Below are 11,822 nucleotides of genomic sequence, written 5' to 3'. Positions count from 1 at the left end.
ATGAATAATTAATTATTAATTAATTATCCATTAATTACTAACTCGCATCAAATGAGAGTTATACGGCTCCAATTTCATTCTCGAAAAATTCTCTTAGAGTCTCTTGTTATATATATATATATATATATATATATATATATATATATATATATATATATATATATATATATATATATATATATATATGAGAAAAGTGAGTCTGGTCGGCAGACCAGAAAACCCGACTCTGCTCCTTCCACTTTGTAAGCCGTTAGATCTTAAGTGGGTTATCCTGGCCATTGTTGCAAATGAGAAAAGATCAAATGAGAAAAGTGGGTTATCTTCCACCGACGAAAACCCACGACGAAACCCACGACGAAAACCATTTCCTCTTCTCAGTTGCAGAGCTCCTCGCCGTGGGTTTCCGGATCTCACTCAAAACCTCCCATTTCACCGCCCAGTTGAAGAGCTCCTCGCTCGGATCTCACTCAAAACCGCCCATTAAATCAGGTACTTTCAAGATCTTGTGAAATATTTCTTCATTTTTTTTCTTTTGAAGCCCACGACGAAAACCCATTTCCTCTTCTCAGTTGAAGAGCTCTTCGCCGTGGGTTTCCGGATCTCACTCAAAACCGCCCATTAAAAAGATCTCACTCAAAACCGACACTCTCAAAACCCTCTTCTTTCCCAGACTCAAATCAAAACCCAACCCATTTGCAGAGATTCGAGCAAAACCCACACTCTCAACACACATTTCAACACCCAAATCAAAACCCAACCCATTTGCAGAGATTCGAGCAAAACCCACACTCTCAAAACCCATTTCATCAACCCATTTCAAGATAACCCACTAACCCATTTGCAGAGATTTAGAAAATCAAAGCTGGAGCTTTCTTTTCAAAGTGAGTCTGTAGAGAAAGCTACGGTTCTTTGTGGGTTTTGATTTGGCGGAGTTTGTACAGATTTAAAAAATGAAAAAACAAAGGGGTTTGATTTGGACGAGTTTGTAGAGAAATCAAAACCCAAATCAAACCAACTGTGGGTTTTGATTTGGGCGAGTTTGTAGAGATTTAAAAAAAGAAAAAAGAAAGGGGTTTTGGCTTGGATCCCTCCTTCTCGTTCGTTTTCAACATTAAATCAGGTACTTTCTCTCTAACTCTCTCCTCTTTCAAGATCTCTCTCGGATTTCTTCGTTTTTTTTTTCTTTTGAAGCCATCGATTGAATGCTAGGTTTTTTTTTTCGAAAAGATCTGTAGATTTTTCGAATTGAAAGGTAGGGTTTTTTTTGGGTTAGAAACCCTAGCTGCTGTTTTTAATTTTTTTTCCATTTGTAGCTGCTGTTTTGGTTTCGAAACCCTACCTGCATTTTTCAATCCACATCGGTCTTCATATTTTGCTAGCTGCTGTTTTTGTTTTGGTTTCGAGGAGAAACTGGATTGACCAAACAGAAGATTGAGATTTGAATGGTTTTTGCTAGATGGTTATTGTTTATTTTTCAAACAGAAGGTTTTTAGGGAAAAAAATAGATTTTGGTAACAACTCATTAGCATGAAAATGGATATTTAGCTATCGTTATGCAGGAAGCAGAGGAAGCATATATTCTGTTTCTATTGGGAAAACCTTTTATTTCTATTTTTGTATTCGAAGTAAAATGTTGTTTATTTGAGATTGGAATGATTTTCTTATGGCTTTTTATTTACTGTGGTTGTTCTTATGAGAAGGGATTGAAGACGTTGTATAGAACCGATGGATAGCAGTAATGAGTTGGAACCTTGTGTGTTATCTATTGATCAAATTGATGCAAATATGTTACTTTTGATTGAAGATACAATGTCGGAAGCTGAAGGAGTAAATGAGAAAGTTGGTGGAGATGAAGTAGTTATGGTTGAGGGGGGTGGAAATCTGAATGAGGCTACTTTGGTAGAAGGTGATAATGATGTGAGATGTGGTGGGAACTTTAGTACGCCTATTAAGGATGATTCTCAGAGCAATGCACGTATTGTACCATTTGTTGGTTTGGAGTTTGAGAACGAAGTAGCTGCCCATCAGTATTATAATTTATACGCATTGGTTACAGGCTTTGGAATTTGGAAAGCAAAGACCGCTACTTCGAAGAAGGATATTAAAGTTGTAATATGGAGGAGATTCGTATGCGATAAAGAGGGGTTTAGAAGCTCGAATGATAAGAGACAGGCTGGAAAAAAAGTGAAAGTGCGTCGCCATAAGCGGGAGGGTTGTGAAGCGAAGTTGGAGATATCACTCAAAAATGGTAAGTGGGTTGTCACTGCTTTTCAACCCACTCATTGTCATGCTCTCACTTCCCCTGACAGAATACGATTGCATCGTTCACATAATGGATTCCATAAGAGCAATGCCTGTAAGAATTTGATAGATTTGCTCCGAGATAGTGGGTTGCCGCCTGCTGGTATTGCGAGGGCTATTAATGAGTCATGTAAAGGATCAGATGCACAAATCACAACCAATCAAGTGGTTTCCCGTCTGAGAATACGAAGACAGAACAATATGGGGAGAGAAGCAGTCATAGTAGCAGAACATTTCCAAAAGAAACGATCAGAAGATCCAAACTTCTTCTTTTCTATGGAGTTGGATGAGGTGGGCAATTTAAGATCTATGTTTTGGGCGGACGCACGGGCAAGGACAGCGTACCTAACATTTACTGACGTAATTGTTTTCGATGTTACGTACAAGACTAATAGGTATCAGATGCCTTTCGCTCCATTTACTGGGGTGAACCATCATAGACAGTCTGCCCTCTTTGGATGCGCACTACTAGCAGACGAGAAGGAAGAGAAGTTTACATGGTTGTTTGAGCAATGGTTGAGGTGTATGTTTGGGAAGGCTCCTGGTTGCATAATTACCGATATGGATGGGGCAATGCGAAATGCAATTCAGAGTGTATTCCCTAGTACTCGCCATCGGTTCTGCTATTGGCACATCAAGAAGCATCTAGTTGAGCATATTCCAGCTTTTAGAGACCCAACTAGTGACTTCGAAAAAGATTATTCTCATTGGTTTTATAGGAAAACAATATCAGATTCTGAGATGGAGTGGAAAAAGATGGTTCAGAAATATAACATTGGTGAAAAAGACTGGATAGCGAAAATGTGGGAGTCGCGGAGTCATTGGGTGCCAGTTTATTTTAGAGGCACGTTCACTGCTGGCATGGTATCCAGTTCACGTAGTGAGAGCATAAATGCCTTCTTTGATGGCTTCGTCAATCAAAACACAACTTTACAAGAATTTGTCCAACAATATGATAGGGCACTCGTTGCTCGTCGTAAGTCCGAATCTCAAGAAGACTTCAATACTAAATCAACAAAAGTTGTATTGAAAGGAAAAAATCGGTTGGAAGCCCAAGCAGGAGATTTTTATACGAGGGCATTGTTTACCATATTCCAAACCGAGTTTACTGAAAGTATTGATCTGTGGGAAGATGAGACATGTAAGAATGGCAACGTCACCGAATACATTGTTGGTTTCAGTGATGACCCAATATGGAAATGGTCGAAGGTTGTGTATGAGGAATCTAAAGAGGGTGTAAAGGCTACATGTGCATGTGCGAAGTTTGAAATTGAAGGGATTTTATGTAGACATATACTCCGCATTATGACCTTGAAGCGTTTAACGAGCATTCCTGCGAGATATATCTTACATAGATGGAGTATTGGGGCGAGATATCATGTTGGTGGTGGAGTGCCTACAGGAGAAGAAGATAGTGATGACGCTACTCCTCTTCAGAAATGGTGCCTGATAGGAAAGCATCAACGCCTTCTAGAAGAAATGCAGAGTGATAAGAGTCTCTTTAAGAAGATGAATGAAGCTTTTGATGCTTGGTTAGCGGAATGTGAACAAAATAAGTTGGTTGAGCAAATTTCAATGCCATGTAGTGGCAGCCAAGTGCATTCTAACTTTATCAGGGAAACCCCTGAGATTGTTATTTGCGATCCCAAAGTTGTGAGAGGCAAAGGCCGCCCAAAAAAAGCTACGCGGCATAAATCTCCTTTAGAGTTGTCTCAAACCCAGCGCAAGAGGAAGAAGTGTGGAATTTGTGGTCTTTTGGGCCATTACCAGACAACGTGTAAAAAGAAAATGAAGGTTTGGATTACTGCTAACATTTTCCTTTTTTTTCCTGAAATATTTATTGTTCACGGGATTTAACATGTAGTACCTTTTTTTCGTTAATATATGTGTCGATAGCTGCCCACAACGGAGGTGCAGGAGGATGAAGACGTAGCGGAAGACGAAGAGGCAGAGGAGGAAGATGAAGAGGCAGAGGAAGAAGACGAAGACTGAATATAGATTGAATAACAATATGGAGGTAATTCCTACTTCACATGAAATGGTTTATTTGTATCAGTTGTAACGGCCTGATGATGATCCTTATTCTTGTTCATGCAGGGCAATGCTGACTAGAAGAAATTTCATTCAACAACAGAGATCAGACTAAAGAAGCTTTCTCCTTGAGTTTCAAAGAAAGATTCTTTTAATATTCATGATACTCGTACCACATTTTTACTTATCATCATATGGATGTCAAAATTATTTTCCTAAATAGTGATTTGCAAGATGTTGTCTATATAACAGTCTTTGAATGTAGATGATCAAAAACTATTATTGGACATGATTTTTAGGCCATTGGAGATGCAATGTGGGGCCTATCAAAACAATGGTCAATTTTGTTCTTGTCGCTGCTTCATATCTATGTGTTTTGGTCCTCAAGTGTTTGGATTGTTGTAACTGTTCTCAATTCCTTTAACTTTTGTGTTTGAGGGGTTCTGTATGTTTTCTGAGTTATCTATTTTTTAAGATGTGTGGTTGAATTATTGCCTTAAGCATAACCGTGACGAAACCGGTTGTAGCTTTTAATAATTGGGTTTTGTTACTGACAGGTGATTTCTGATGGAGTGGCACTGGAATGATAGTGTTTAGAATGTATGGTTGCCAGAATCTATATCTTTTGCTTCTCTGCGAGGCGATTAGAATGCTTCATTCGTCTTCCCTAGGGTGACCTGATTGTTTTTGATGTAGGAATTCAACAATTCATCTGTGAGGGTTCTGCTATCACTCCCTCAGAGAGAGTGAGTCACGGAGGATGGTGCAAATGTTCTTCACCAGATGAACTAAATATGAGTTTATTATCAGAGAATAGCAAAATGAAATTATGTAGATATGGGTAAAAGATGTGGTTCATTAAGCTTAGAAAGGTGGATCATGCATTTGTTAATCCAAAAAGGGTTCATTTAATAAGCCCATCCACTTTTCCAATGTGGGATTAATTGCTTTTGCGTGGAACCCCCAACACAACCCTCTGCCATCTCGCCGTTCTTCTCTCCCCTTAGCCCTCTACCATCTCGCCCTTTTGATACTCCCTCTTCTCTCTTTCTCTCCTCTGCTCACCTATCATTGACATTTCTGCCAAAGATCGCAATCCAAAGCAAACAAATTTCATGTGTTGGGAAGGACTTGATAGGGGTTGGGAAGATTGCAAGATTCACTACACCCCCAAAAAAACCAGAAACAGAGGTTAATGTGGAAAATGAGATTGGAATGGATCCTAATTAGTCACCCCCCAAAATCCAGAAACAGGGGTTATTGAATAAAGAGTGGGATCAAATAAGACTGCTGTTATTTTAATCGAATAGAAAGATTGGGATTGCAAGAGCAATCAATTCTGTCAAATCTACATGTGAATATTACTAGAGTATGAGAATAAGCCCTTAGTTGAGGTAGCAATTTCTTTGTACTCTTTATCCATCTTTCACAATGCTAATTGACTTATTGTAAGCAATACACATCCTCCTTGAGCACTGATCCATTCATGAGCAAGAATTCCAAAATCCCCAAATCACTCCTAATGTTGAAATGAAAGAAGTGTATCCGAACTGTGACAAGGTGATGCCTCATTCAATAAAAGGGATTCAATTTCTTCCAATATTTAACTCAGCCATTCTTCCAAATTATAACATTCTGGAGAATCACACTCAGAGATAGAGTAAATGTCAGTGTTTATAATCTGGTTAGAGAATTTAATTACCTAAACTAGCATCCATCAGAGAATTTTTTTCTCACTTGCATGTAATGTAATCTTTGCTCCAATATATAAAATTATGAATTTTTTGAAATATTTTTTCTTCCAAACTTTAGAAGAAAATTTATGCAATCGATAGGTGTTCTTTTGATATTTTTCCTTCCAAACTTTATTAGTGGGAAAAAGTATAGAAGACAAGAACATAGGTGCAATAGATAATGGTGTTTCGAAATAAAAAAGCAAGTCTTACTACACTTAAGGAAATAACAAGAAGACAAGAACAAAAACACACTCTTTACAACGTATTCCTACAGATAGTCATTTCATTTTCAAATACCCTGAAATAGGTACCAAAAAGTCAAGAACAAAAAGGCAAGAACTCCAACTGCTTTATTCCACCCCTTTTCATTCTCAAGTACTTTCGAACGTCGCAACAAGACCTTTAATTCACCTACTGCTTCATTCATCTCTTGCATCGACATGTTCAATCTGGATAACTCATCTCCCAAGCTTCTCAGATGGTTATTGGATTCCCTCTGGCACCCAACCAATCTGGATAATGCATCTCCCAATTCAGCTACCACTTCCTTCGTCTCTTGCGCTGACATATTCAATCTGGCTACCTCATCTCCCAACCTTCTCTGATGGTTATTGGATTCCCTCTGGCACCTAAATTCCGGCTTGTTTAAAACATCATCCACCCATAAAAAATAATTGCACCTCTAAGTAATACCATCCTGCGCGTTATACAGATGTAAGTTGGACCTTTGAAATTGCCAAGAAAAAATATTTCACTTAAACAATCTCTACTTACATTGAAATGACAGGAGTAGAAGACCCGTTCTTGGTTATCATTCACATCAGTCTTGGCTATTTTCAGAGTAGCTTTCTTCTGACATTTACATTTAAGTACGGGGATTCTGAACATACTTGACCTTCCATCACTATTTGAAGATGAAGCCATCAATTTATTTTACCTTCCTGCAAAATTAAATAAGAACATGCACCAAGCTATATGGAAAAAGCTTGTGAAATGAACCGGAAAGATGAGATCATCAGTTCTTACCAGTTGTAAAAAAGCCCTACTTCCTCCTCTGCCATTTAATTTAAAGTAAATGAACATAGATTTATTGAGTGGAAAACACTACTTTCATCTTATACCAAATTATAGGGTACAAGATGAAACTAGATCCATTGGGAACCCTTGATCCAATCCTAATTTCCAGCTGCAATGTGTGAGTAAGCTTTCACCAAAACTGCTACTTTTGAAAAGGTCAACAATTCCAACCACTTGGAACCCACACACAAAACTACAAGCAAATCTCTCTCAATCTGCACACAATTGTCTAACAAAACAACAGAAAGAGAAAAATGTGAAATCTAATGCCAAGAGAGTCTTCTTCCATCAGTCTTCAATGGCAGAGAGAATTTTCATTTACGTTAGCAACTTATAATAGGCTGGAAGCAAAACAGAGTAAAAACAAAAACCTATTATAGTGAAATGAGAGAGAGAAACGAGATTAGAAGATAAGAAAAAAAGGAGAAAGAACCCTCTTCTTTCCCACTCCAGAAACAAACTTAAGGGACTAAACCCTCTAAACAGGAAAAACCAAAACAGCAGCTACAAATGGAAAAAAAAATAAAAACAGCAGCTAGGGTTTCGAACCCAAAAAAAACACCTTTCAATTCGAAAAATCTACAGATCTTTCCGAAAAAAAAAAAACCTAGCATTCAATCTACAAATGGGTTGGTGAAATGGGTTTTGAGAGTGTGGGTTTTGCTCAAATCTCTGCAAATGGGTTGGGTTTTGATTTGGGTGTTGAAATGTGTGTTGAGAGTGTGGGTTTTGCTCGAATCTCTGCAAATGGGTTGGGTTTTGATTTGAGTCTGGGAAAGAAGAGGGTTTTGAGAGTGTCGGTTTTGAGTGAGATCTTTTTAATGGGCGGTTTTGAGTGAGATCTGGAAACCCACGGCGAAGAGCTCTTCAACTGAGAAGAGGAAATGGGTTTTCGTCGTGGGCTTCAAAAGAAAAAAATGAAGAAATATTTCACAAGATCTTGAAAGTACCTGATTTAATGGGCGGTTTTGAGTGAGATCCGAGCGAGGAGCTCTTCAACTGGGCGGTGAAATGGGAGGTTTTGAGTGAGATCCGGAAACCCTCGGGGAGGAGCTCTGCAACTGAGAAGAGGAAATGGTTTTCGTCGTGGGTTTCGTCGTGGGTTTTCGTCGGTGGAAGATAACCCACTTTTCTCATTTGATCTTTTCTCATTTGCAACAATGGCCAGGATAACCCACTTAAGATCTAACGGCTTACAAAGTTGAAGGAGCAGAGTCGGGTTTTCTGGTCTGCCGACCAGACTCACTTTTCTCTCTCTCTCTCTCTCTCTCTCTCTCTCTCTATATATATATATATATATATATATATATATATATATATATCTATAAGCATATATATGAGGAATGATAGATGCAAGGGCCCTCTTTATGCAAGGGCCAGAGAAGGGCCCTTGAATAGATCCACGTCATTTTAAAAGTCGGCTGAGAAACTGAATTCAGTTTCACTTAATGACGTGGATCAATTTAAGGGCCCTTCTCCGGCCCTTGCATAAAGAGGGCCCTTACATCTATCATTCCTCTATATATATATAATATCCATATTGATCCAACGGATCATATCCGTCCGTGCAATTACATAAAATGCAGAACCCTGATATGTTTGGATCAAGGTTTCAAATTTCGGTTTCGGAATGCGTTTCGTCCCTCAACGAAACCGAAATTTCTGACGAAATCTAATGAAATCAAATCAAATAATATTTCATCTCATAAAAGATCTCGAACGAAATTGCCGAAAGTTCGAGAAAATATTAATTAAAGACTAAAATCCAGATTTTTGGGAGATTGTCCTGAAATTTTGGACTGAAATTTCAGGGAATCAAAAATTCGACAGAAATTTCGATCGAAATTTTGTACCGTTTCGAGTTTACCCAATTTCAAATTCAGGGTTGACCGAAACCCGAAATTTTGGTCGAAATTTAAAACCTTGGTTTGGATGTTACCGAGTGATTTGAGTTATGAGTGAGTTCATCGCAGGGGTCCGACGGTCGATCCTGCAGAACCCTATGGTGGGCCCCACTGCGATCTCGCTCTGTAGTTAAACTACACTCGCATTAGGTCAGTGGCCTCCATCAAGACGTAACCCTGAAGATGACTCTCAGATGACCTTACCCGTAATCACATCTTGTATGTGCAAGTCCTTTCTTCTTAACTACATCTACTGAGTTGAGTCATACGGGGGGGCGGACATTCTTACCCCCTTGTCCACTCTTAGTATACCATTTTTGTCAAGCAGTGTTCGGCCTCCAAATGCATTTGTAAAATCCTTTGAAAACATTTCAATGTTTCATAAAATATTTTGATAAACCTTTTATCAAGTCCGCCTGGCCAAGCTATCTAATAGGCCTACTACTCTGATAAAATTGTAGATGTCAAACCCTGAATTTTAGGGCGAAGAATTCTATGTTGAGTATCATTATTGGTCTCGAGGGTTTGCTCTAAGATATAGCTCTATCCGAATGTGACTCTGGTCTAGAATCACTATGAGATAGACTAAGACTCTATAACGGGCCGACACACCAATAAGATCCCTCAAGTCTAAGGACATGTGAAGGGTCCTGTCTGAAAGAACAACTTTATACTATCTTGTCCACAAGTTGTTCTTTGTTTGATCCGGTTAGCGTGTGATCCAATCGTCGCACCCACTCGTCTTACTTAGAGTCCACTACCCAGATGACCGAGATAAGTCACATCATGTAGGCAAAACTGGTGCTGGTTGTATACAAAAAGAAATGTCTAGTCTGTTTACCAACCATGAACTATTAAGGCTTGCATAGAACCGAGATGTCATATCTCCATGCTCCCTTGTATCTGTGAATCCTTTGAGCATGACATTTCTACTATGCTATCCAAGGACGAACATGTGTCACAAAATAAGCACATCATACAATTCATTAATATAATTACTCATTTATGTCATGAAATAAATCTTTATTGATTACTAAATGTCTTTCTACTGGCTTTTCGGGGCATACTCTCTAACATTATTTACACACTCAATTTGGCCAAGTGTTTAGTGAGTTACAACTGTTTTAGTAAATTGCTAGCTCTTTGACCTTTTGAAATTAAATAAACACTTGTTATTTAATTTTCTAATTAAATAAACTTAATTCCTCCCAACCAATGGGATAAAAGCTCCATCAATAATTTTATATAATTCCTAAAATACCCCTAAGTTAACCATTAACTCTTTTGGGTATTCCACGTATATATCCTACAGTGTGTATACACCATAGGAATTGCTTAAATCTTTTCCCTCGCATCAAATGAATCTAGTCTGTCCGTGCAGTCTAGTAAATATGGGACTCTATCCAAAAGATATAAATGGGTCATTCGAGTTGTGAGTGAGAACGTTGCAGGGATCCGACATTCGATCATGCATAACCCAAAGATAAACCCTGCTGCAATTTTGTTCCGCAATTAATAACTACAACCGCATTGGATCAGTGGCATCTATCGAGACGTAACCCTAAAGATGACTGTCAAATCATCATACCCCTAATCAAATCTAATATGTGTAAGTCCTCTCTCCATTCCACATCTACTGAGTTGAGTCTTACGGGGGTGGACATTCACTACCTCCTTGGCCCACTCATGGTATACCTTCCAATCAAGCAGTTAGGGCCTGCAAATGCATTTGCAAATCATTTCAAAAACATGTTTTAATAAAACATTTGATAAACCATTTATCAAATACGCTTGGCCAAGATATCTTTATGGGCCTATTGTTCTGACCAATTTTGTAGATGATATCCCCTTAATCAAGGGCGGAGAATTCCATGTCGGGTTTCCCTCTTAGCCTCGTGGGTTTGTCTAAGACTCTAGTACTACCCTCAGGCGACCCATAGAAGGACCACTATTAGATAGACCAAGAATCTAGGTCGGGCCCACAGACTAATATGACCCCTCAGTTGTCAGGACATGTACATGGTCTTGTCTGGTAGAATAACATTACTAGCTCCTGTCTACAGGCTATTCTAGTGTGATCCTATTCAGTGCGCAATCCCATTGTCGCACCTACTCTTCTTGCTTAGAGTCCACTACCCAAGTGACTGAAATAAGCCACTCCATGACACGTGCATGTAGGCACTATTCCGGACCCGCGGGTCCCCCAGGCCCGCCTGTACGGGCCAGGTCCCGCTCACTAAATTAGTGATCCGTAGAAATTTGACCTGGCCCGTACGGGTCACATCAAAATTGGGCCGGGCCGGATGGAACCGCGGGTGCCCGTAAAAACTGAAATGATTGAGAGTTTATATGGTGTAAGCCCTTATAGTCCCGTATTTTTTAGAAAGTACCGTACGGACCATATTATAGGATTATATGAACCGTCCATGTGATGGAACACACCGTAGATAGGTCACCTACAAAAAATCATTTCCATAGGATGATGCTAGCCCTCCTATCATAGAGGTTCCCATAAATAATAATATGCAATTCCTCCATAGATGAGAGGGCTAGGATCATCCTATGGAAATGATTTTTTTGGCACAACCTATTTACGTTATGGCCCATCACATGGACGTTTTGGATTATCTTATTATAGTGTGGGAATAAAACAGCAAAAAGAAAGAAACAAACAAACTGGGTGACCTGTAAAATTCCGGGCCATTTTTTACCCGGCCCATACGACCAGACCCGTACAGGTTGGGTGAAACCCGGCCCGGCCCACCCGTTTGCC

The 11,822-nt window shown here is 39.2% G+C and overlaps 1 protein-coding gene and 1 long non-coding RNA gene across 2 annotated transcripts; both read left to right on the top strand.

Moving 5' to 3' along the window:
• The first annotated feature begins 1,725 nt into the window (after positions 1 to 1,725).
• Positions 1,726 to 4,158, top strand: LOC143869936 (protein FAR1-RELATED SEQUENCE 5-like). The gene has a single exon (XM_077376477.1). It carries the CDS (start codon positions 1,726 to 1,728, stop codon positions 4,156 to 4,158), a length of 2,433 nt encoding a protein of 810 aa, XP_077232592.1.
• A 37-nt stretch (positions 4,159 to 4,195) lies between these two features.
• LOC143863369 (uncharacterized) lies at positions 4,196 to 4,624 on the top strand. Its single transcript, XR_013240869.1, has 2 exons — positions 4,196 to 4,318; positions 4,399 to 4,624. It is a non-coding gene; the product is annotated as an uncharacterized LOC143863369 (long non-coding RNA).
• Positions 4,625 to 11,822: the final 7,198 nt, after the last annotated feature.

The sequence above is a fragment of the Tasmannia lanceolata genome, unplaced genomic scaffold (genome assembly GCF_043159265.1).
Source record: "Tasmannia lanceolata isolate RefF3 unplaced genomic scaffold, GAP_Taslan_0.1 ptg000003l, whole genome shotgun sequence".
In the NCBI taxonomy this organism is placed as follows: Eukaryota; Viridiplantae; Streptophyta; class Magnoliopsida; order Canellales; family Winteraceae; genus Tasmannia; species Tasmannia lanceolata.
The sequence above is the reverse complement of the archived record's forward strand: the minus strand, read 5'-3'. Positions and strand labels throughout refer to the sequence as shown.

Coding starts and splice junctions, on each gene's coding strand:
- LOC143869936 (XM_077376477.1), top strand. CDS start 1,726: ATGGATAGCAGTAATGAGTTGGAACCTTGTGTGTTATCTATTGATCAA.